This window comes from Papilio machaon, chromosome 10 (assembly GCF_912999745.1).
Source record: "Papilio machaon chromosome 10, ilPapMach1.1, whole genome shotgun sequence".
Lineage (NCBI taxonomy): Eukaryota > Metazoa > Arthropoda > Insecta > Lepidoptera > Papilionidae > Papilio > Papilio machaon.
Genome location: NC_059995.1, coordinates 5,038,556 through 5,062,779, shown reverse-complemented (window position 1 = coordinate 5,062,779; position 24,224 = coordinate 5,038,556). Strand labels below are relative to the sequence as shown.

The 24,224-nt window shown below is 30.9% G+C and overlaps 7 protein-coding genes across 9 annotated transcripts; 4 read left to right on the top strand and 3 right to left on the bottom strand.

Annotated features, from left to right (window-relative positions):
- The first annotated feature begins 4,006 nt into the window (after positions 1 to 4,006).
- LOC106718127 (glutamyl-tRNA(Gln) amidotransferase subunit C, mitochondrial) lies at positions 4,007 to 4,609 on the top strand. The gene is made up of 2 exons (XM_014512133.2): positions 4,007 to 4,330; positions 4,444 to 4,609. The coding sequence occupies exons 1-2, from the start codon at positions 4,041 to 4,043 to the stop codon at positions 4,607 to 4,609; spliced, it is 456 nt and encodes a 151-aa protein (XP_014367619.2). The 5' UTR covers positions 4,007 to 4,040.
- Positions 4,599 to 6,753, top strand: LOC106718126 (DNA polymerase subunit gamma-2, mitochondrial). 2 transcript variants are annotated; one of them, XM_014512132.2, is made up of 6 exons: positions 4,599 to 4,997; positions 5,655 to 5,780; positions 5,857 to 6,013; positions 6,204 to 6,316; positions 6,475 to 6,579; positions 6,677 to 6,753. In XM_014512132.2, the coding sequence occupies exons 1-6, from the start codon at positions 4,599 to 4,601 to the stop codon at positions 6,731 to 6,733; spliced, it is 957 nt and encodes a 318-aa protein (XP_014367618.2). In that variant the 3' UTR covers positions 6,734 to 6,753. The 2 variants fall into 2 exon arrangements, with proteins under 2 accessions (XP_014367618.2, XP_045535683.1); XM_045679727.1 differs by having other exon boundaries at positions 6,472 to 6,579.
- A 721-nt stretch (positions 6,754 to 7,474) lies between these two features.
- LOC106718140 (ER lumen protein-retaining receptor) lies at positions 7,475 to 9,756 on the bottom strand. The gene is made up of 5 exons (XM_014512151.2): positions 9,577 to 9,756; positions 9,234 to 9,493; positions 8,984 to 9,130; positions 8,782 to 8,887; positions 7,475 to 7,725 (listed from the first exon to the last, which is right to left on the bottom strand). The coding sequence occupies exons 1-5, from the start codon at positions 9,665 to 9,667 to the stop codon at positions 7,691 to 7,693; spliced, it is 639 nt and encodes a 212-aa protein (XP_014367637.1). The 5' UTR covers positions 9,668 to 9,756; the 3' UTR covers positions 7,475 to 7,690.
- Positions 9,757 to 10,110: 354 nt separating this feature from the next.
- Positions 10,111 to 15,812, top strand: LOC106718082 (translation factor GUF1 homolog, mitochondrial). Of its 2 annotated transcripts, none has more exons than XM_014512083.2 (11): positions 10,111 to 10,217; positions 10,361 to 10,541; positions 10,617 to 10,739; positions 10,893 to 11,406; positions 11,556 to 11,766; positions 12,276 to 12,407; positions 12,574 to 12,689; positions 13,108 to 13,340; positions 15,054 to 15,182; positions 15,258 to 15,341; positions 15,687 to 15,812. In XM_014512083.2, the coding sequence occupies exons 2-11, from the start codon at positions 10,371 to 10,373 to the stop codon at positions 15,810 to 15,812; spliced, it is 1,839 nt and encodes a 612-aa protein (XP_014367569.2). In that variant the 5' UTR covers positions 10,111 to 10,217; positions 10,361 to 10,370. The 2 variants fall into 2 exon arrangements, with proteins under 2 accessions (XP_014367569.2, XP_014367568.2); XM_014512082.2 differs by having other exon boundaries at positions 10,111 to 10,282.
- A 2,574-nt stretch (positions 15,813 to 18,386) lies between these two features.
- On the bottom strand, positions 18,387 to 20,601 carry LOC106718143 (WD repeat domain phosphoinositide-interacting protein 3). The gene is made up of 6 exons (XM_014512155.2): positions 20,436 to 20,601; positions 20,064 to 20,345; positions 19,836 to 19,987; positions 19,358 to 19,561; positions 18,915 to 19,152; positions 18,387 to 18,536 (listed from the first exon to the last, which is right to left on the bottom strand). Exons 1-6 carry the CDS (start codon positions 20,500 to 20,502, stop codon positions 18,433 to 18,435), a joined length of 1,047 nt encoding a protein of 348 aa, XP_014367641.1. The 5' UTR covers positions 20,503 to 20,601; the 3' UTR covers positions 18,387 to 18,432.
- Positions 20,602 to 20,778: 177 nt separating this feature from the next.
- LOC106718179 (ragulator complex protein LAMTOR2 homolog) lies at positions 20,779 to 21,440 on the top strand. Its single transcript, XM_014512192.2, has 2 exons — positions 20,779 to 20,929; positions 21,001 to 21,440. Exons 1-2 carry the CDS (start codon positions 20,862 to 20,864, stop codon positions 21,308 to 21,310), a joined length of 378 nt encoding a protein of 125 aa, XP_014367678.1. The 5' UTR covers positions 20,779 to 20,861; the 3' UTR covers positions 21,311 to 21,440.
- Positions 21,441 to 21,804: 364 nt separating this feature from the next.
- On the bottom strand, positions 21,805 to 24,120 carry LOC106718068 (protein SDA1 homolog). Its single transcript, XM_014512063.2, has one exon. The coding sequence runs from the start codon at positions 24,006 to 24,008 to the stop codon at positions 21,834 to 21,836; it is 2,175 nt and encodes a 724-aa protein (XP_014367549.2). The 5' UTR covers positions 24,009 to 24,120; the 3' UTR covers positions 21,805 to 21,833.
- Between the last annotated feature and the right edge of the window lie 104 nt (positions 24,121 to 24,224).

Genomic DNA, 24,224 nt, shown 5'->3' with positions numbered 1-24,224 from the left:
ATTAGCGTTATTGCTGAGATGAAATTAACGCTGCGGTGCCATTTTTTTAGGACTATTTGCAAACTTTGAAACCTGTGAATTTTTTTTATTGTAAACATATTTCTTTACATAGAAAATACATATTTTGTTGTCAGTTCAAACTATAAAATTGAACTTTCAATGAGTAGTTAATAACTTTCACATTTAAATTCGCTAAATGGTTAATTGAACAGTCTCTTAATGTATGTAGATTTCTCTCACTAAAACTACATTTACGGGTTTACTTAGCAACTCCGAAGGTAGGGGAAATGTATATTCCAAGTTTCTTATGTAATAGAACTCTATTACTTTGTGTCACTCCCGTTATATTCCTACAGGCGCTTTATACAACAAAACAAACAGCTCAGACTAAACATCTTAGTGATTAATAGTAATCCTTTGTCACTAAACCCCACTGAATTTAGATGTTTGAATAATATTATCTGACACTTGAAACACGAACAAGTGTACTTGTATATTTCGTATTGTAATGTAATTTAATGTTACTAGAACTAACATCGTTATCATTATATTAATACGTGAAGGGAAAGTTTTGTACCCCTTTTTAAGGAAATTGTGCGGGCGAATGAACGTGAAATTAGACACGGTAAATGTGGAGAAGTGCATAACGCTACTTATAAAAAAGTTCTTTGGATATTATTATTTTTGTATTGTTATGGATTGATATATCAGTTCACATATCCTAAAAGCAAGCACAGTGGTGGTTTTTATATTAATACTTACAATACGTACATTTTTCATGAATTGCTCTCTATTGAGTTCGAGTTGAATTCCCGTTCCAATAGCGTAACGTAACCCTTATTTTACAGAAATGACGAAACAGTAAACTTTACTTAGAAAAATCTTTAGATACGGGTGTTTCCAAGTACGTGTCTATTCTGAGACCTTTTACTAAGACTTTCTACTTTTACTTTCTACGAAGGAACATTACATTAAATATTAGGTTTCTTTTGTTATAAAGAATATATCATACGATTATCTTTGGAAATGTAAATACAACACTACACTAAAGTACACCTAAAATATAATGTCAGTTTCGTTTTATGAATACATAAATTAATAATTCAATGAAATGGTAATTTTTTTTTGAAACAGTCGAAATATTTATTTGTTGAAATAATTCAATTATATTTTGAACCGCGTATTTAATATTCAGAACGCTTTCAATATTTATTCACAGAGATGGAACAGCTAACTGTGCATAATAGTATAATAAAAAAAATGTATGGTACAACATTTTTTGTTTAATTTCATTCTACGAAATTCTCATGTAATTCTACGAAAATTAACGCAGTTTATCTGACTAAACTATCAATTTTTAGCCTATCATCTTCTGAGCAGTGGTGGAGTCTGTAATAGTGATGCAACGGAAGTGTGTTAGCGGAACCAGAAACGGAAACAGATGTCAAAAATAAATTTTAGCAGAAACGGAAACGGAAACGGATGCGGAAACAGAAGTGTAAATAATATGAAAAAAAAACATATTTTTTTTGGTAAAAACAGTTTGTATTCGTTTTTAATTTATTAAGGCATTGGATATCGGTGTCCTTTAGCCTTCAATGTAAGTATTTTTACTGTGCTGCAATAAGTTAAAATACGTGTTGACAAACGGAGGCTTTTAAATATTAAAACCGAGAAGATAAAAGCTGGTTTTGATTAGTATCCTTACATGTTTTACTCAATATTCTGGAATTTGATGAAAAACTTGACTGTCAAAATCTTGCAACATATTAGTACACAGAAATGCGATCGTGGAACAAAAATCTACATATTAGTGAACTAAACCATTGCTATCCCTAGCGCTCAAAATGATGATCCCTAGGGCTCAAATGCAAAAAAAAGTGTTTTTTTTTATTGAAATAATTATAATAACTATTAATTTATCTATATGTTCAAACATTCCCAGATACTAAATAAAAATTCACCATCAACTCCACCAAAAAGTTTTGGCTTCCACCTGTTACCTCTTTTTATTTTGTAAGCAGTGAATGTGTTAAGTATCAAATACACCAAATCTAGATTAGAAAAAGATATAATTATTAGGCGTCGGTGGCTCGTGGCATTTGACTTGCAATCTGCAGGTCCCTGGTTCGAAACCCGCCATGTACCAATGTGTTTTTCGATTTTCGATTTACATATGTAAATTTATCCGACGTTCTTACGGTGAAGGAAAACATAGTGATGCTGCCTGCACATATCTGAGAAAAAATTCAATGATACATATGTGTGAAGTCAACCCGCTCTGGGCCTGTGTGGTTGACTATGGCCTAGTCACCCCTAATTTGGGGTAGGCTCCGAGCCCCTCAGTGGGGATGTATAGTGAGCTGATGATAATAATGATGATGATATATTACATGGTTATCACTTATTTAAAAGTACATTTAATAACTCGTAAGTATGAAATAGTCACATTTTGCCAGTTGTCAAATTTTATATGGACACCAATTAGACAGTTTACTCCAGCAAGAGAAACTGATTGTTTCAAACAGCAGCATAAAATATTACGCGCTTAAATTCACGAAAAAGTACGTAAACAAACAAATGCGACAAGTGCGGAAAAGCGCACAAGCGACAAAGCGCGCACGGACTGCGCGTCTCGCGCCGCGCATTTGGATCTCTCAGCCGTCGTAAAGTTCCGTTTTATCTCCGTTATAAAAGTTGCGGAAACAGAAGCAGAAACGGATGTTGAAAAGCATGCGGAACTTCCGCACTTGCGGAAACGGAAACAGACATCCGTTGCATCACTAGTCTGTAACATAGATGGCGAAAAAAATAATCATCAAAATGGTACGCAATGAGTGGTAATAACAAAAAGAAAACATCTACATATGACTCGTTAACCTTGCCTTAGGGATCATCACCCGTAACTACAAGCCCCCAGACAAAAGAATTAATAGACCATCCATCCCATTACTTGTTTCTCACTCTACTCCCCTGTCTCTTCTTTATCATTCTATTCCCCTGTACAGTTATTGCATCTTAGGTCTATCTAAGGTTTACCTTGTTCAAACTATCTACAATCTGCGACTATCAATGTTTATCATATGTACTTAAAATTGAAAGGTAGATGCAGGAGTATATTAAAACAAAGTTTAGTAATATTAAACATTAATTTAATTTTTACTACATTTATAACAAAATCTGATTAATTACTCTATGCTTAAACTAATAATTATCTTTGTACAATTCATACTATCTTCTCGGATGATCCTTCAGACAATAGTTCTTGCTCCGCTGCTGCTTTAGAGGCTTGTATTCGCGGTCTCACATATCTAAAGTATTTATACACATGGTCCCCAAGGATTACAGATCCATACAATGTAAGACCTACGCAAACCAGAACTGCACCTCGATGTAATTTGTCATATAACAAATTTTTGGCGTATTTCTTCATTCTCCTGAAATCGTAAATTGAGAATAAGTAACATGTTTAAATCCAATAGAAACATCTATAATATACAAATTAATATAGCCTAAATTTATACAATGAATATCACTTTAATATACACAAAACCGTTCAAGATCACGAAGTCCAGCCTTCAGCGAAGACACAGCTTACAAAATTTTAAAAAATTAAATTAAATTTGTACTTACTCTTTTATTTTATAAATTATTTAAAACAGCAAAAAATGGAAAACCACTTTTATTTAGGAATGGTGACATTGACAATGACAGATTGACAGATGACACAAAAATAACTTTTGACAAGTGAAATAATTAATGAGTTTCGTTCGGAAACAAGAACACATTTTACAATTCTAATGAATTCTACAGCGTTTTGTTTCATTTTTAAAGTTTAAAGTGTAACCTATTTTATCAATAGCTTATATCCTCAACAATATTTACTGTTTATCATATAAAAAATCAAAAACCTTACTTTGCCACTATATTTTGAAACTTTACAATTAATGTCATAATTTGTTAATCATTGATTATAACCTCCAAATATGTTTGTGTAAGAAGTTATTGAGGATAATAAGATTTTTCTAATCTAATAAACTATGAACTGTTCCAAACTTATAAAAAGAAATGCTTATATTATTAGACTTTTATCTAATAGGACATTTTGTTCCAAAGTGCCTGTAGTTCCAGTTACAACATTGGAAAGAAAAAATAACAGTCAATTCAAAGTTGATTCAAACACTATAGCACTTTTGGAAAGGCTTTCTTTGGTTAAATGTGATACAGTAGAAGGTGTAGAAGTATTAGAAGATTCTATAGCATTTGCCGATAAAATTCTTCATATAAATACTGACAATATAGAACCACTTTATTCAGTTCTCGAAAATGAGTAAGTACTACGAACGCTTTTTGATACACTTAGGGGACCGTTTTCACTTATAAACTTTATTTTTAAATTAATATTTTTTCGTTCATCACGTTCATATTCCATTATTGTTTTAGGAATTTAAGTCTCCGTTCTGATGAAATAACACAAGGAAATTGTCAAAAGGATATTCTTAAGAATGCAAGTTTAACGGAAGATGATTATTTTGTTGCACCACCAGGAAACATACCCTTGCATGAAGTTAATAATGAATATCAATCAATAAAGAAAAATGAGAACTAAAGTACTAAAAGTTATTAATTTAAGCAATTTCTTTAACATAGCTAAATCAAACAATAAAAAAATTACATATACTTATAAAGAAGCTAGTATAATACTATTACATAATATAAGAGCAAGATGGTTACAATTTATATATGCAAAAACTAGTCAACATTTCCCTGTATATTTAAATGAACATAAAACCAAGACGGTAATTAAAAATCAACCCTGTGGTTTTATTCATCAAGTTGTGCCTCAATTCAACCAAGAACATCTTGTTGAGTATGATCTTGAAAATTTGAGTACAAAAACTACATCAGAGTTACATTTTAATATGATAGTACCAATACAAGATGTAATGCAATATTTTATGCAATGGCAGAGGTACAGAAAATACTGGTGGAGCTCTGTTAGTATATTGCCCAACTCATTTATAGTTAACAGCATTATCTCCCTTTTTTATCATAAGGTGGTAAACAAACAACCACCTGATTTGATGAAATAGCTAAGTGACTGCTGCATATAGATATCCAAAATTGTAGAAGTGTTGCCTACCTTTAATTGACTGAATAGAAGATGCACAGAAAGTGAATATTTCCCTTACTATGCATCCCCTGACAAATCTGGGAAGGGGAAGCAAACTAAAATTAGTCGTCTTTCACCATACTCATCAGACGGAACATGAAATTTGTTTACACTTTAGGCCTGTCTTCTGTGTGATCATGGTATATCACTGGGCGAGCGTACCCATTCACGCAATAGATGTTTTTGTTGCTGGTGTCTATCACTGTTAAATTATAAGCCGACAGAGATTATCATTTACAACTGTCAATCACTCTTATATGCCCAATTATATTTTCTACCCTATACCTTCAAAGCCTTATGTATACTATAAGATCACCTTAAACAGCTGATTCCAAGGTTAACACACACCGGAGTAATGTGTTCAGACTCCATTACATTAGTCTAATCTAAATATGAGCTTACACTGTACTTTTTATATCTATGAGTTACTATTAAGAGATGGTTTTATGTACACTATTATAAAATTCAAATGTTCTTTCAGGTAACCACAACACCAAGTCTGTTTTCTTTGAGTGATATAAAACATAAAGAGAATTCTGCCAATGTTGATGTATTAGCAAATTTTAATTGGGGTTCTAAAATTGTTGAAGCTGTTTCAATTGATACTGTTAGTATCACAGAATTAGTTGCCGTTTATGTTAAATTTATTTATAAAATGTTTGAAGATTCTACTTTACTTTTAGGATACTGAATCCTCTTATTTGCGCTGTAAAATGTCGTTGGAAGATGCACTGTTCACACTATTACTTGATGGATTAAACAACAGTACCAAAGAGGAATATTTAAGACTTCATAATAAAATGGCTCCGTACAAAATTGCGTTGGCATTAGAATATGATGGTGGGCAAAGTTTTTTAACAAGTCACATATTTGACCCACATTATGTTATATGCAATAAATTTAATCACACAAATGGACCATAATTATTATACCTAGCAAACATACTAAAATGGGTCACATCCATGAACCTAATTAATTACACATGTGTTTGAACGACTATGCATGAATTATTTTTTTATATAAATTTCAGATAGTAAATATTTTGACACTCTCAAAGAGCTTGCTGCACTTATGATGCATAAATTGGAACAAAAAAATATATCAACAATATGTCCAAATGTTGAACTGCCATTGAACTCACAGGTAATTTCATTTTCTTACAGATGGTGGCAAATAAGAATATTGTTCTTATTTATTATATTATAATTGCATGTTTTACCTAAATGTTCCTTTCTTCTTGTCCCTTATAAAATCATCTTTAAAATTTGACATTGTTTCTAATTCTATCTTATATTTAGCAGCTTCGAGAAAATTTTAAGATTGGTGTGACATACACAGCGATTATAAGTGAAAATACACTTTCAAATGGTATTTTTCATTTGTTGAATAGCAGTACTATGCTTAAGGTATTTATATTTGAAAAAAAAAAGTCTATTTTATCTTAGTCAACAGAACTGATTGTAAACATTTTATTATCCAATTTAACTTTTTTTTTTTTTGCAGGAACAAATTCATTTGGCAGATTTTGAATCATATGCCACATTACTGTGTGGTAAATAAAAAAAATTATCGAAAGTCCCTTACATTACATGTATATTTAAAGAATGTTTGAATTATAAGTGTGATAAAAAAAGTTGTTGAAGTAAAATGTTTTTTAATTATCCTTATCTATACTGCTCCATTGACTTTAAAGTTCACTATGTCTTAATCATTATCTTTAGGAATTTAGCTGGGATGTGTCCGAATAATGTATAACATCAATTCCAGATTTAATTTATTTAAGAATACTTATTGTAAGAAGTTACATTAAAATCTTAATTATGAAAAAATTTATCTATAAACCAGATACGGAAAATTTACAAAAATTACGAATTTCATTGCTACATTACCGTCACTGAAATCATTTAGTCATATTTATTTAAATAAACATATAACTTGTAACACAACTATGTCCAAAATAATCAAAAATATATTATTGCTGGTTTGTACGATTCATTTGATGCTAATCGTCTCATTTATTAATGACTAAAACAGGCAGCATTGAAATGGCTTTAAAAGAATGCGTGTTGTGCATTGTCAGTTTAATATTCCTTCATATAAAACTGAAATGCCAAAAGAATATTATGGCATGTCCACAAAGAGTCATGGTCATGCCAAATATATTTTACAACTCTATGCTAATTTTGGTTTACCTATGAAACGTCATAAATTGCATGTATTAAACATGATTATTTCTTGAAAAAAAAACAATAACTCTATCAGATATTTATATCTAATATAATTCATGTAAATAATAATGCATGCAGACTCAAAAAATCTTTATGATATTTTAACATGTTTTCTTAAGTATCATTAAAACGAATTGGTATTTAATGAATTGTCAAATTTAACCTCAAACAAACGGTTTTGATAATGCATTCACAAATTACCCACACAATGATTGTACAGCTAAGATCTTAGGTTGTATTCTCGACTTAACATATATCAAATTAAAACATTGGATCTGCTGATTTGCACCTAGGCTGGCAACTGTAGCTTCTTTCCTTTTAATACTGAAAACAAAAATGATAGTTGTGTATTTAATGTGACACTCATATGGTCTAATGAGAGAGGCACTGATTGAAGTTTGCTGTCTGAAAATATGAATAACATATTGAATCATAGAAAATGATACATAATCAAATAAGTTACGAAAAGGATCACCGTTGTCAGTTAAAAAGTGCCACAAAATCCTTTTCAGACTAGCAGTTTTGTGTGTAGTTTTTTCTTTTTTTTTCATTTTTTCACGTTTTCTCAAGTATTTGCTGTACCAGTGCTACTCCCATCCGGTACAGATGAGTTTGTAAGATTGTAACGGTTTAATGAATATAATAAAATAGTTATCTACATAGCCTAAACAATAAAAATATAATACATAAAAACTAAAATATGTCATTAAAAGGTGTCCCTTTAGGCAAGGTTCCGAAGATACTGGCAGTGTTCCCCCTTTGAATGGCTAGACTAATTCTTTGTCCAAGGTAGCTGCCAGCTCTTCGGTCTCCTGTGATGTAAAAATGTGTAATAAAAATTGTAATCTATGATATCATTGGTTACTGATGTTCATCATAATAATGTAATGTAAAACAATAAATGTTATTGTTCATACTAGAAAAATTTTTAAATGAAAAATTTTGTGTTCACATGTAAAACATTATTTCCATTAGAATTTACTATGCATAATGATATTGCTGTAGTCATAATAAAACATGGCAAAGACTATAAGTACTTATTGATTAGATAAAAAATGTAAATGAACTGCTCATTATCTGTAATGTAAATTATATGTAAAAATTTTAGCCTTAAATTCAAATAATGTTTTTTCTTTTCATTTTGCAATGTTATCTGTTTGTTATTTAACAAAAGCTTCATTGACACGATCAAGGTTGTGACAATGGAGATGACGGCAGACAGATTGATTTGGAGGACAGAAACCTGGTTCACCGACCCTACGTAAGTGGGACATGGTCAAGGAGATGATGATGAAGAGCTTCATTGAATTTTTCATAAATTTACCTGAAGCTATACTAAGATATTTTCTTTTTAGTAGTGTTATATTACTAAAATATTACCTTTTGTAATGTATAGGTAGAAGAAATCGCAGTAAAGAACCGTTTGTATTACTCCTGCTACAATAGCAATCAGTTCATAGTGGTCCTCAACAATGTAGCGGTATATCTGGAAATGGTTATTAGAGATATTGTTTTAATTTATTTACTACTTTTTTTTGTAATTGTTATTAGTATATTTACTATATTTAGTAAAACAGCTTACCCAGTTCAAGAGATAAAGTCCTCTGTAAGAACCAAGGGCAAAAAGATAGTGAGATGTAATACTTTCAGCCTCTCCTGTCTTTGATACCAAAAATAATTGTGGCAAAATCGCAACAGACTCCAAGTAAATAGAAAATGTCCACAAAACCTGTAAATAAAATTTACGATCATGTAAACGAACCGTATCTTTACGTCAATTACATGTAAGTACATTAGGCACACCACTATCAACGTAACATAGTTATACGAACCTCAAGTACTGTAAATTCTCGGTTGATCAGCAACGCAAGAATAACACAGGGTATAAGCAAGAATTCAATCCTGAACGTATCGTGATTGTGGTCATAGGTAGCTTTAAATTTCACATACATCAAATAAACCGTAGCGTAAGAAGCCACGATGAAAACAATTTTCATTATAGTGTTATAAGCAGATACGAACGTCGTTAACAAATCCAAATACCGCGATGTATAAACTATAGCAAATAATATTTGCGATTTTCCCGATATTCCTGAAAAATGCACACAGAAACATCACAATTAGTCGCCTCATAAAACACAAACGTAGGAGCATGCCGGTTAGTAGATATATCACCTGCACAAGATCTCGTTTTCCATATTTTTAGTAACAATATTATAATGGCTAGAAGGTGGGATAAATCGGCGAGTAAGCGGAAAATATTCATGATTTACTATTTTATTGAAAACTTATGTTAAATGCCGCGTATACTAAACGCCTATTACAATCTTTTCATTCAACCAAAAATGACGTGGCTGAATGACACAGAAATTAAATGTTTCCTGTTTAAAAAAATCAATTTTAACTTCGTTGTTGATTCTGTTTTCTATTTTTTCAAATTGACTGTACAAGTTTTCAACATTTTAAACTATTGTTGCTATTGTGTGCTATTGGAATTGGTAAGCTATCTATTAAAAATTACGATAAAATGATAATTGTTTTGTTTCATTAAAATAAAAAGAGAGTGGCTCTTTTGCTGATGATTGAAAAAAGATTATTTGTCAGCTGATTGATATTTATGACCAGTTTTGACACTGTCAAAAATGTCAAAGTCATGTCTTAATGACAGTGACTTTGACATTTCGTTTATTTCTTTGATGTTTGCAGGAATTATTCATTGCTCCTTACTTAACTTTAATGTAGATTTAAACCAGTATAATTCTTAAAGAAGTTTATGATACCTTTTAGCAATGAACAAATAACTCATTGCTGCGATGGTTAATATATTAAAACTTATTAATCGTCTTAGAATAAATTATAATAAGGGATCCAGATATAATAGGTTATAGTCATAATTTGATAATAAATAAATTTATCATATGACACCAAACAGACAAATTTAAATATTAACCCTTTTCAGTATACAACGAATGAACAGTAATGATAGTGGCAATAACAAATTAGACCGCAAAAAAATCAGAAACTTCAGTATTGTGGCTCATGTTGATCACGGCAAGAGTACATTAGCTGATAGATTGTTAGAAATAACAGGTGTAATTAAACCTAGCAATGAAAATGCACAGGTTTTGGATCAGCTACAGGTAAATATATGGATAACTATATTTATGTTCTTCACTTTAAAGATGTAAAGTTATTTTAAAGTATTTTATTTTCAGGTTGAAAAAGAAAGGGGGATCACAGTTAAGGCTGTTACCGCATCTCTTAACTATACGTACAACAATGAATCATATCTATTGAATCTTATTGATACTCCAGGCCATGTTGATTTTTCAAATGAGGTAAAATTCAAATAGAAAACATATATTACATAATTTAGTAGTAATTTGTTCTAGAATTTTATGTATTCAAATGAAAAAGATAACAGAGCTACGATTTCTAGTTTCTGTATAATGATAACCTTTAAAGCAATCTTTAAAAAAATAAATTTTCAGGTTGTTAGGAGTGTAACAGCATGCCAAGGAGTAGTTCTATTAGTTGATGCCAATGAAGGAATACAAGCACAAACTGTAGCTGTACATTCATTGGCCAAAAGGAACAATTTAACTATAATACCAACCTTGAACAAAGTTGATTTACCAAGAGCTGACCCTGATAAAGTCAAATCACAGTTAAATTCTCTCTTTAATATTGACCCTAATTTAGTTTTAAGTGTGTCTGCAAAAAAAGGTTGGGGTGTTAAAGAGTTATTAGAAGCTATTATTACTCGAATACCTCCTCCAGATGTTGATCCAAATGCCCATTTCAAAGCACATATTATAGATACATGGCATGATAAATACAGAGGTGTGCTATGTTTGGCATATATTCATGCTGGCAGTGTGGAAATTGGACAAGCAGTGAAATGGCAGTCAAGTACCAAACAGCATGCAGTGAAGTATCTGGCAATGTTAAGACCAACTGAAGAACCAATCAATAAAGCTATTGCAGGGCAAGTTGTAATGGTAGGTAAGTATAGTTACTTAGTATATTCTACTTTTCTTTAAAAATCACAATATAGTGTCATTCAAATTTACAGCAGCTTGCATCATATAATAACTATATTTACTTTAAAACAAATTTTTACATAGAATAAAACTTCTGAAACAAATTTTCAGGTCTTGGTCCAAAAGGCGGAGGTAGCGTGGGAGATCATCTTCTATCAGTTGAAGTACAGGAGAATACACAAAGCAGTCCATTGCAAGCAATAAAACATATGGTATATGCTGGAATATTTCCCGCTGACCAATCCCAACATGTGTTTCTCAGTGATGCTATCAAAAAGTTGGCTTTGAATGACTCTGCTGTCAGTGTAAATGTTGATTCTAGGTACAAATTTTTTTATAGTATCATCATCCTTTATACACTTGTTTAATTTTCTAGAATTTCAAGTATGTTATAATGTTTATCCTTACTTAATATTATAAACGCAAAAGTAATTATGTCTGTCTGTCTCACTTTTACACCAAAACTACTAAACCAATTTAAATGGGTACTCAGATAGTCATAATTATAGTTAGAAGCTTGAAACTTATTTTTTAGGCGTTACAAATTTAACATGACATTAAAAGTTTGTAAAAGTTTTATCCTCAAGGTTGCAAAACAATAGGGGATTGGGGATGTAAGTTTGTATGGAATTATGTAAATTTTTTGTAAGTTTCATCTGTTTTGTTGTAATGTTTTATAATTTCAAGTATAATAATTAGCCTAAGTCACTAAAAGTGACAAAGACAGTACCCCAAACGGAAGAAGTCGCACCCACAGTTACTATGCTATAGATATTTATTTAAGACCCTAATATCCGGAAATGTGCCTATAGTTTACTTGTTTTATTTTAGTCCAGCATTAGGTCAAGGTTGGCGCGTTGGCTTCCTAGGACTACTGCATCTTGATGTCTTTACACAGCGGCTGTTACAAGAACACAAAGCTGAGGCAATTCTCACTGCACCTTCTGTACCATATAAAATTAAGTATGAATGTTATTAATTACAAAATTGCACTTTAAAGTAAAACAGTATATTCAAAGCTATAATTATGTAAAGGCAAGAATGATAAATGAGGTAGTTATATATAAGAAAATATACTGTTTTTTTTTGTAATGATGGTGAACATTCCTAATTTTTTTTCTGATTAAAGGTTAAAAGGCGCAAAAATCATCAAGCAGTACAAAAGTAATGAGATCATTATAACAAATCCATTACAATTACCGGAACCCCAACACATTGAAGAATATTATGAACCTTTAGTAATAGGTATGTTGGAATTCATTTCTTTTTCATTGCTTATGCTCCAAAAATATGGAAAAAAAATTCCGGATAAATCTGAAATACCTATACAAAAACGTGTTATCCCTTTCTTTCTTATTTAAAAAACATAGACGACAATATTATTTTACACAGTTGTTGTGACAAAGGGCAACATTAACATCATTACGATATTCTTATAGTTAGTCTTAAACGGTGGATCTTAATGGGTAAATCAATGAGGTATCATTCGAATGGTAACACTTAGAGGTACAGTCAGTTTGGGTCTGGTTCTATATTGATTTTTTTGCACTAAATGTAATGTTGAAATAAGGGTAAGGGTGTGGCTCCTGTAACACCGGTCGACCTAATTAGGGAGCCAAGGCTGCAACAAAATTATGTATCAAAATAAAGTATTTATTTCTAGGCACAATAATAACTCCAGTGGAGTACATAGGCGCGGTGACAACGCTCTGTATGGACAGACGCGGAGTACCGCTGCCATCCAAGGCGCTGGACGATCAAATGACGTTGATGCAGTTTGTACTACCTTTATCTGAAGTTGTGATTGACTTCCATGATACATTGAAGAGTATAACGTCAGGATTTGCCAGTTTTGACTATCAAGATCATGGATTCCATGCTAGTGCTTTAGTGAGGGTAAGTCGGATATTTTGTCAGAATTCAAAAACTTTTTATAAACCTTTTGATATCTTGGTGGCTCTACATCCTACGAAGTGTCCTCTCCACTCGACCATATACTCCCCGCTGCAGCTAAATTAGTGTTCTGCGCAGAGAGTTGTACGATGTTCCAAGATGACAAGATATAATATGACCTATATAGGTTGTTGTCACAGGTGGGCACAGTTAATCGAAAAGTTAACTTCGTTAATCGTTAATTCGTTAATTAAAAAATTAACTTCGTTAATCGTTAAAGCGTTATATTCTAGAAAATTTAACGCAAGTTAAAGTTAATCGTTAACAGTTAACCATACCAAAATTATACATACTAATTTCACACTTTTGTGACGACACTTGTTTAAAATAGTAATTTGACTATATATTCTATAACACATTAGAGACAGGTATGAATGCATTATAGTATATTTCATTACGAGTGCGGAAAGCCTGTCATTGCAAAGAGTTCCGACAAATGTCTACCCGAGCCGAGGCTCAGCCGAAGGTGAGGGTTGACAGTTGGAACAAGTTCTAATGACAGTTCCCCACGTGCACTGAACAACTATTCTTAATACAGTTGCGAAAAAATGAAGCAATTTAATAGAATAATAAAAACACAATAAACTCAATTAACTAAATAGTTTGAAAAATGGCGCCAACTGTAAAAGAATACAAACAGAGATTTTTTTGTTTTCTTCACCCATTCTGGGTAGGCAAAGGGAACTATGCCCAAACAATCAGGTCTTCAGTAGATTATTTTTATTGATATGAAATGAAAATGAAATTTAATGAAAACTAACCTAATTCATTGAATCAAATAATTAAATGGGATATTGTAACAAATTAGAAGCTTCTTTTTAGAAATATTTGCATGAATCATAAAAACTTCAATGTTTTTTTTTTTGTAAAAACTTCGTGGTTGGTTATTCTTTTTAACAGACATTATTTTGACAGTTGGGAAAGACAAGTTTAGAAAAGCTAAAGAAAAAGCACGAGTAAAAAAGTGTTTTAATACAGTTTCTCAAAAAGTGGTGTATTGCAGGGACGAAGAGCGTTCGGAATGTGGGCTTTTGGCATGGCATACTCCTGCTTTTATATACTCATAATGAAATATTATACTACTTCGAACCTTCTTTTGATTTTGTCCTGTTGGTCACGTCTTTCCCGGACGCTCTGATGCATACACTTGCACGCGAACTTCACATATTATATCAATTATCAACTCGTTCGTTCACCATTCGAGTTGCCGACAGTCGCCCAACATAGCTGAACTTACGAGCGTGGCGTGGCACGTAAGTTAAACAAAATGACAGCACGTCTCAAAGTTTCTAATTTAACGATTAACGGACTTTTATTAACGGAAGTTGAGTTTAACGGAAGTTAACAAAAGCGTTAACACTTTTTGAAGTTAACTTAAAAGTTAATCCGTTAAGCAAAATGTTAACTTCGTTAATTAACGATTAACGGATTAACGAGTTAATGCCCAGCTCTGGTTGTTGTCATATATCTTACCTTACAATTTTATTCCAGTTTCCAATTTAGATGATTATTTTTTAACGTGTTGCATTTTCTTTCGACAGAGAAATTATTCATAATCAAATTACTTGAAATTACTCATATTATACTTCATATAAAAATCTAGAAATATTTATTGATATTAATAGATTTTATTAAACTTTTATATTTTTTTCACAGTTGGATATTCTTCTCAACGGCACTTTAGTGGAGGAATTGTCAAGTATAGTCCATACATCCCGCCTCCAGTACAGCGCCAGAAGATTGACTGAGAAACTGAAGGAAATGATACCGCGACAGATGGTGCAGGTAACATGAATTACATAATTAATTATGTTTTTACATACAATGATGTATATTGAACATCTAACTTTATTTTTTTAGATCGCAATCCAAGCAGTCGCTTCAGGGAAGGTTTACGCTCGAGAAACAATTAAAGCATATCGAAAGGATGTCACCGCAAAACTGGTAAAGTTTACAATTTTCATAAAGATAATCTAATAATTAGATTTATAATTATACATATTTATTTTATATATTACTAGCTTTTACCCGCGACTTCGTCCGCGCGGAATAAAAAAATAGAAAACGGGGTAAAATTATCCTATGTCCTTTTCCTGGTTCTAAGCTACCTGCCCACCAATTTTCAGTCAAATCGATTCAGCCGTTCTTGAGTTATAAATGGTGTAACTAACACGACTTTCTTTTATATATATAGATAGATAGGTATATATATAGATTATAATTAGAGCCACCATTGTGTTAGTAAATTGAAGAATTATATTGAGTAAATTTACCTTTGTATTGTAACAGTATGGCGGCGACGTGACTCGTAGGAAAAAGCTTCTCAAACAACAGGCTGAGGGGAAAAAGAAAATGCGTAGTATAGCTAATATAAAAGTTCCTCGAGATACTTTTATTGATGTATTAAAGAGATAAAAGATATAAGATTTTACTTTTCCTTATCTTACTTTATTATTATTTAATTTAAAGTTATTTATAGTATTGTTTTTGTGGTACTTTCTTTGATTACATAATGCTGTGTTTGCCTGTAATTGAAATATGTTTAAGATTATGCTTAGATGAACCATATGTTTAAGATGATGTAACACATTTTGTTAGTAATCCTAAATAAATAAATAAAATACAAATGTTTGGATGGATGGATGTTTGTTTGAAGGTATCTCCAGTACCGGTGCATGGATCTTGCTGAAATTTGGCATAGATGTAGAACATAGCCTGGAAGAACACATAGGATACTAATTAAGTGTTTTTAAATCCTAGCGGATAGACATTGGAGACGCTAGCGACAGCTAGCCCAAAAACAAAACTCTACCAATTTTTGTTTTAAGGAAAACATATCAAATCATTTCTAGAAAAAAAAAAAAATAACAATGGTCTACAACTGTTGATGGTTTTAACTGTTTTAAAAATATAATGAAGTAAATTGTCATCCCACATATTCCTACTTGAATGAAGTGATAAATGTGTTTAGTACAAGTGTTTCGGCAGTGGAAACCCACACTAAAACCTTTTTCACTGTTTCACCAGTCCTTCCACCAAGAGAAAATAAAGTTAAACTAAGTCAAAGCAGTATAACGTAGAATAAACACAACAATTATACGAAATAAAAACAATAAAGTTTATTTAATTATTACAGATTATATGAAAGTTGAACGCAGTTATAAAATATTTGAAGCAATATAGAAATCTATTATTTATAGACAGCTTATAATAAACAATAGGATATGTGTAAATAGTGAAGTTAAAATGGGATAAAGCATGTTGCAAAATTATCATAGTCGCCATATCTTATCTTTATGTTAAAGAACACAAAAAAAATTGTCTGTGTTACAAAGTTATGAGAGATATTAAAAGAATTAAAATTTGATTTGTTTTATAAAGTATATTATTTATTTAACACTTAATCGGAAACATTTAAATAAAAACATAATATTATCACCTCTCACATTCTCCAAGAAGAAATTGAGAAAACAATATGTTTTATATAAATGTGTCGGCAGTGGAAATTCGTAGATAAATATTATTTCTGTTTTCGTAAATATTTGAAAAGAAATTCAAAGATGTCAGAAGTCAACCTGCATTGGGCCATTGACTCTGATAGGGTCCGGTTCCTTTGGTGGGGACATTTGAGCCGACGGTGATGGTGGTGCCACAAAAACTACGGTTCTCTTTTACAAAACAAAATCGGTTCGGAACATTCGTCAAAGTTACATAAAAAATCTTTGTTGAAATTACTTGCTTTTTTAAATTCTAAACACGTTACTTCTTTCTCTCAAAAATTAATAAATTACCCTTTTGCCGAGAAAGGTAAACATGATTTGAAATTAAAAATTCTACAGTAAAACTGCATTTTTTAACAATCAAATCAACTTCTTTAATTCTACATTTGTAAATGAGATATAATTAATTACATAAGTTTAGTTAAATTTTCTTTCAGAATAACAATTATTATAATTTTTTTCTACAAAATCGTATAATTTTTTATTAAAAAAAAGCATTATTAATGTCTTCTAATACATATATCTACAAAATATTTTAAAGATTGATTGATTGAATAATAATAAAATGGTAACAGCTGAACCTACTGTTTTTTAATAAGTCGCTAGACTAATATAAACTCAATAGTTAAGAATTCCTAAGAAAAATGCGCATATGAACTTTTAAATGATTACGTACTCCGAATCTATCCATTAGTACATTACCAAATTTTTCAACACTATAAAATATTTCTGATCATATTAACCAATCAACATACAATAAATATACAAAATATATGAAATATAACAAAACATATGATTTTATATATCAAATAAATATGTCGAGTAATTTCTTTGAGCATTACTTTACGATGTTTTTATGAACATAGTATGCAGAAATTTAATGAGTTTTTAACTTTTTTTAATCAAACATCTCTCAATTATTTTATCAAGCTATGTCATTTCTTTCTTAAAAACAAAGCCAATGATTAAATGTTAAAAAAATATTTCTTCGGTCAATTTATGCTAAAAAAAATTTGACTGAACTTCTCGAAACATTAGTTCATAAATTCAAATTTTATTTAATTACTGTAAGTTGCTTTAATTATTATTACATTCTTAATAGCATTGTTTAATCTTTGGTACATAAAAAGAATACGAATGGAATATAATGGAACATGTATAAGAATAGATATATAAAAATAATAAACCAAAAAAAATAGTCACATACCTAAATCTATATTGTGATTGAAGCTCTGATATATAAAAAGTTTGCATATTAAATGGACCACATTTTTAATGGAATAGATTCTAGAACCTAGAATCAAAAAGATGTATTATATGGTCAAAAAGACCATATAAAGTTGTATTACAAATAAAAAAAATCAAAGGTTTAATTGAATGATCGTGAAAACAATAACAGCAAGTGATATGAAAGATAACATTTGACCATTCATTGTATCAAAATAGAAATTAGTTACAAAATTCTCAAGTGATATATAACCACCCAATATATTTCAATATTACCTGATATACAAAATTATAAATCATTATCACATTTATCTGTCCTCAGAAGTTTCAAGAAACTGGGCGTAGACATCTCTGTTGCATTCACCCTTTTCATTAAATTTGTATTTGTAGTATGATCCATCAGCACAAATTACTGTAAAAAATATTTTCATTACACATAATAAGTACACAATAATCATATTTTAGCTAAAAGAAATTAAGACAATATAGTTAATGTTCATAAGAAACAGGATTCTAAATGTGAAATATCCGGAACAGTATAGTATATTCATGGTAAAAACTGTTTAATGTTTCTTACAAACATTATGTAAGTAAAAACGAAGATAGTTTAGAGTTTTAATAAAAAAATAATTAAAAAACATATGTAGGGAAAAAAAGACATTGAAACAAGTCTGTGGATGTCAAGATTATAAGAAACTATAATTACCTCCAATTCATGGCAATGTACTGTTGGTATAATACATTTTTATTGTGAAGAATTATATTCTTAGATATTAACAATATTACTTACCAATAATAGAACTCTTGTCAACACCAAAAGCACAAATACAAGGCGGGCCATTTGGTATTGTAAATTTGCAGAAGCTCCAATTACTTGAGAAGTATTTTGGTAAGAAATTAACAGTTGCCAAAGTTGATTGTTTATTTAATTTGTCCTCTTCCAAACTGAATATATGCACAGTGCCGTGGTCAGATGTTACACAAAGATTTGTGCTTGAATGATTGAAATTGATACAATATATTGTTGCCTGTAAACAAAACATAAAGCATTTATATTTCAAAACAATTTGTTCATAACACTCCAAATGTAGGATAAAAATCTTAAACACATTCCATGCTATCAATAGCACTAAACATGTTAGCACAGTGTTCTGCCTAACTTTCATTAGATGAGTTGTATCAGAATTAAAAATTTGGAATTCTTGTCTTGATATATTAACACATTAACATTACCTGATGTGCACCTCGCCTTAGTTCTGCTAATTTCTGTCCGCTGCTTGTATCAAATACTCTAATGAGAGTACCCTTTGTGGATGCTGTTGCCAATCTTGTCCCACCCACATTCAGTGCTAAGCAGCTAAGTGGAGCTTCATGGGCACTTATAAGATGACCTTCTGGTGTATCACTTGAACCTGCTTGATTACTTAACTCTACAAGCTGTTGATAAAATTTTCAACATTTTTAAAGATTTGCAAATGAGTAAGCTAAATAATACAATTTTTCTGTAGAAACATGACCAGGTTTTGTACATTTGTGCAGATTTCTACAAGGTACAACACAGTTAAAATTGTATTTAGTATGTTACTACTTAATTGATATAATAAAATAAAAATAAATAAAAATACCAGGAAGATTGTTAGCCATGGTAAAAATGTGGGAAAATTAAAGTAAAATACAAAATGAAAATGAATGAGTTGTTCCCAATGTGTACCTGAACATGTCCAGTTTTTCTGCTAGGGTAAGCAAGCAAAGCATTATTGCTGTTTGGACATACAACACACAGTCCACGGGAATTCTGACATGTTTCAAACACATGAAGCAGTAGTGGTTGTGCCGTAAAAGTATACACTTTTATCAAGTTCTCTGCAAAAATAAAATTAGTTAATAAGACTAGAGAATTTGTTGCAGATAAGAAAATTTTATAAAGTTATTTCCTCACCTAAAACCACAACTATCCTATCCCTTCTCAATTTAACTGCCTTAACAGGACTGTTGAAATCGAGCGAAATTGCGGAATCTTTCTTTAAATCGTCCCATATTATAACTCTATTCGGGGGATATAATGGGGTTTTACCTCCGCCAACAAGAGCCATATAGTTACACCGATACAGCATTTCTACGTAAGATAAACCACCTTCGGCAAAATTCTGGCGTTCTTTCTCTTTAAGTGGGTCACTGTTAAACACTCTAAAGCCATTCTCCGTTCCACAAGCGAAGCAACCTGAAGAAATTACAAAACGAACAATTGGCGAAATAATATTAACTTGCAACATGATATCGCTTGGCCTCTTTAACTCGTTACGAACTATACCTTGATCCTGATTAAATCCCACGTATAATAACCCATTGGAAAACATGTTATCGTCCGACAAATTCATTTTAAAACGAAATCACCAAGAAATTTTATCAAACAACAATGGACTTTTAGTAATCATCCATGACCCTACTTTGCGGCTGTTTGACACAAAACTCTCAAAAATATTGTGTTGAAAACTGTGTTGACATCTCGTTGACATTTATTTTGACAAACAATTATTGCCACAGATAAAAGACCAAATTTAAAGATTTGATATAATATTAAATTTTTGTGTTTGCCATATTTTAAATTGTTTATTATCTGTCTGTCATGTCATTGTTTAGATTGTCAGTTTGTCATTTACTAATAGATGTCAGTGTCATTCATCAAAAGAAAAGTTGAAAAATAAAAAGTAATCGAAAATAAACAACAGTTTTCATAATGCTTAAACCTAAAGCTTTGACACAAGTGCTTAGTCAAGCAAATACTGGAGGAGTAGAAAATACACTGTAAAACATTTTTAAAAATTTTAATAGGTTTATGAAACGTCTGCATTGTTTTCATTCTCCTGTATTTGTAGGTTGCTGAACCATCAAGGCGCTCTGCTGGCTTATTCAGGATATAATGATAAAGATGCTAGGGTCACAGCTGCAATTGCTAGCAACGTTTGGTCAGCATACGAAAAGCAAGGCAGGAATGTTTTTAAAGAAGACAAATTGCATCTCATTTTAGTTGATTGTCAAAATGGTAAAATTGCAATAACACAAGTAGCTAATTTATTGTTATGTTTATATGCAAAAGATACTGTTGGATTTGGTATATTGAAAGAAAAAATAAATGCCATTGCACAATATCTGGAAGGACCTCTTAAGCAGGTAGCAAGTTCTTAACTTTATAATATCTATTTTATGTATAAGATATATAATGTAAATAAAGAAATTTTGTAAATGATTGTCAAATTTATTATTGTTTTATGTATAAATTGTTTGTAATGAATGTATTCAACTTAACAATTAAGTGTCAACCACATAGTCATTTAATAGTTTATGATAATTCATATTTGTATTTAATAAAATTTATATCATGAATACTATCATTTTTAAACCTCTTTGTTTACTATATGGAACCATATAATTTAATGACAGAAAGAAAAATTATTTATTCTGCAAATCCCATGCAGCACATTTTGCTTCCAAATTGAAAATTACAACAGAAATAGTGAGTTGTTATTCTATATAGATATTCTGGGCTTTTCTATTCTTTATATTTTGTGCTGTATATGTTAAATTCTTTTACCTGATAAGTACAATTTACTAGGTCACAAATACTAAGAATGTAAATCATATAAAATAACTAAAAATTTGTATGCCAACAGTCATTTATTTTAACACAATACAATCAGTACATAAAAAATTACTTCATTTTCTTTTGTTTAATTAAATAATTCCTAAATGCAATTTGCTTTTCTTTAAAAGACCTTTTAACTTTGCCTTTTGCTTTATGCTTAACCATTTGATAAGCTTTTGTCTTTCTCTTTTCTCTATTAGTTTTGGAGCAGTTAGCATTCTTCCTTCGGTCCTTGTAACCATATTTATCTCTTTCTTCTCTTCCTTTATGAACAGATTCTAGTCTGGCATTTTTGTCATGTTTCCTTTTCTTATGGATGTTTTCAATAGCAGATAATTGTACAAGTTCTGTTGACTCCTCCGGCTCTTCAATAGTGCTTTTATTTCTTTTAACACCACTCACACATTTCTTTATTTGAGCAGCTTCAATGCGTTTGAAATCTTCATCAGTAAAGATTGTATCCATTGCAATATTTCTTGCAGTTTCTATTTTTTCACTCATATCTTGTTTAGTATCTTTCCTCTTAGCTTTCAATATTTTTCTGTTTTCATCGCTATCTTTAATGTTACCTTTAGAATTCAGCTCATTATTTATTGAGTCATCATTGACACTACCATCTTCTCCATCTGTAGAATTACTTTTAGTTTCATCTTCATCATCATTACCATCTTCATCACTATCTGATATATCAATTTCAGAGTCTGATGAAGCAATATCAACCCATTCATCATCCGAGTCTTCTGCTTTCTTTCTGGGCTTCTTTTTATTTTCAACTGCTTTAACTTCTTTCCTCTCTAATAAAACCTCTGAACCTGGTATGTAACTTTTTATGTCCATTTCACCATATTGTTTTGATTTTAGTTCTGCAAGTGCTTCTGTTGGCCTGCCTCTATCTTTCTTATGGAGCAAATTTGGCATATTCTGCCTGTATAGTTGAATTAATGACCTAGCAGCCATCATAACAGATTTTTCTTTGTATGTTTTATATTGTACTAAATCTCTGAGTAGATCTTCTCCAACTGCAAGAGGGCACCGTGCGCATATTTCACGAACAGCATTTAAGCCCACTGCCATAACATCAGTAGAGTTTCTTTCTGTTATAAAATTATTTGCAATAGCTTTCATCACTGGTTCTAATACTTCGGGAGGCACAAGTTCATGTGATGCTTGAGCGGAAAACTGCAAGATCCTTGTTACTTCTCTTTGGTGAGGCATTATAAGTCGAGCAATAAATGGATAATAATTGAACAAGAACAAGTTATGCAAGCCTATTAACCTGGAAATAACATCTAGTGACATTAGTTTTACTTCAAACCTTTCATTAGATGACTCTAGTTGTTTAAATAATTTTTCAGCAAAACCTTGTGGGTTATTTATAAGATGTAAAGCTGAAAAGTTGAATATTGGAGCTTTTTCCTTCTTCCTTTTCATTTTCTTAGCAATTTTCTTTACTTTATCAACCATTTTCTCCCTTTTCCTTGTCTTCTTATTGAACTTGTTGGATATCATTGTATCTCGAGGATCAATTTCATCTTCACTATCTGAATTTTCTTCTTTCTCTTCTTCATCTCTACTTAAGAAAAATTTCAATGATGCAACCATGACTTTAGTTATTTTAGAGAAACATCCAATATCAGCAATTATATTTACCGTTTTATGGTCATTCCAGATGTTTTTATGATACAATTCGATTAATATATCTACAGCTAATTTAGCAGTCTTAGCATTGGATTCCCGAAGCATTGAAAATATAAAATTTTGTAGAGTTGAATTGAGCTTCATGTCCTTATGTTTCATATTCATGTTCTTTATGTCTGTGATGATATGAGTTTTCAGGTATTCTCTAAGATTTTTGTCTTGGCATTTTATTAATGTAAAAAACAGCTCAAGCAAATCGTACGCTGTTACAAAATTTTTGTTTCTCAACAATATTAAGCATTTACACAAGGATAATCGCATATCACTGTGTAAAATAGTATTATGAGTTTTCAAAATATCCACTATCTTCTGGGGAAAAGTTTTCATGTCACTTAAATAACACTGCGTTACTTGCGCTAAAAACATTGCCTGCTCATCAAGCTTCTTATTGTATTGTGTGGGATTAAGATTGAAAATTTCCAACGTAGTTTCAAAATGAGCAAGTTGCTGTCGAAATTCATCTTTGTAGGATTCGGGATCTCTTTTGATTAGATTTTGTAACTGAGTCAAATTGTTTGGTAATTGATTGTTATGTCGCACCATTTTTATACCATAAAATCATATAATATTTTAGAAACCTCTTATTATTTAAAGAATGAAATTTTATTTAGCAGCACGTGAAAAAACATAACCTCAATTTAACTTTACGCCACTTTAATGACAGTGACATAGGCATGACAATGACATGTGTTATTTTTTTAATTTTAATGATTCTTGGGTTCTGGGGAATTTAAAAAACTAAATTATTGATATTATACA

Coding starts and splice junctions, on each gene's coding strand:
- LOC106718127 (XM_014512133.2), top strand. CDS start 4,041: ATGAACTGTTCCAAACTTATAAAAAGAAATGCTTATATTATTAGACTT. Junction 4,331..4,443: donor TATTCAGTTCTCGAAAATGA/GTAAGTACTACG, acceptor TTATTGTTTTAG/GAATTTAAGTCTCCGTTCTG.
- LOC106718126 (XM_045679727.1), top strand. CDS start 4,599: ATGAGAACTAAAGTACTAAAAGTTATTAATTTAAGCAATTTCTTTAAC. Junction 5,781..5,856: donor AAGCTGTTTCAATTGATACT/GTTAGTATCACA, acceptor CTTTACTTTTAG/GATACTGAATCCTCTTATTT. Junction 6,580..6,676: donor ATAGCAGTACTATGCTTAAG/GTATTTATATTT, acceptor TTTTTTTTGCAG/GAACAAATTCATTTGGCAGA.
- LOC106718068 (XM_014512063.2), bottom strand. CDS start 24,008: ATGGTGCGACATAACAATCAATTACCAAACAATTTGACTCAGTTACAA.
- LOC106718143 (XM_014512155.2), bottom strand. CDS start 20,502: ATGAATTTGTCGGACGATAACATGTTTTCCAATGGGTTATTATACGTG. Junction 19,988..20,063: donor TAGGATAGTTGTGGTTTTAG/GTGAGGAAATAA, acceptor TTATTTTTGCAG/AGAACTTGATAAAAGTGTAT. Junction 19,153..19,357: donor TAAGGCGAGGTGCACATCAG/GTAATGTTAATG, acceptor TTTTGTTTACAG/GCAACAATATATTGTATCAA.
- LOC106718082 (XM_014512082.2), top strand. CDS start 10,215: ATGGTTAATATATTAAAACTTATTAATCGTCTTAGAATAAATTATAAT. Junction 10,542..10,616: donor AGGTTTTGGATCAGCTACAG/GTAAATATATGG, acceptor TTTTATTTTCAG/GTTGAAAAAGAAAGGGGGAT. Junction 13,341..15,053: donor ATGCTAGTGCTTTAGTGAGG/GTAAGTCGGATA, acceptor TTTTTTTCACAG/TTGGATATTCTTCTCAACGG.
- LOC106718140 (XM_014512151.2), bottom strand. CDS start 9,667: ATGAATATTTTCCGCTTACTCGCCGATTTATCCCACCTTCTAGCCATT. Junction 8,888..8,983: donor GACTTTATCTCTTGAACTGG/GTAAGCTGTTTT, acceptor AACCATTTCCAG/ATATACCGCTACATTGTTGA. Junction 7,726..8,781: donor CTACCTATACATTACAAAAG/GTAATATTTTAG, acceptor TTTTGTTTTCAG/TATTAAAAGGAAAGAAGCTA.
- LOC106718179 (XM_014512192.2), top strand. CDS start 20,862: ATGCTTAAACCTAAAGCTTTGACACAAGTGCTTAGTCAAGCAAATACT. Junction 20,930..21,000: donor GGAGGAGTAGAAAATACACT/GTAAAACATTTT, acceptor CTGTATTTGTAG/GTTGCTGAACCATCAAGGCG.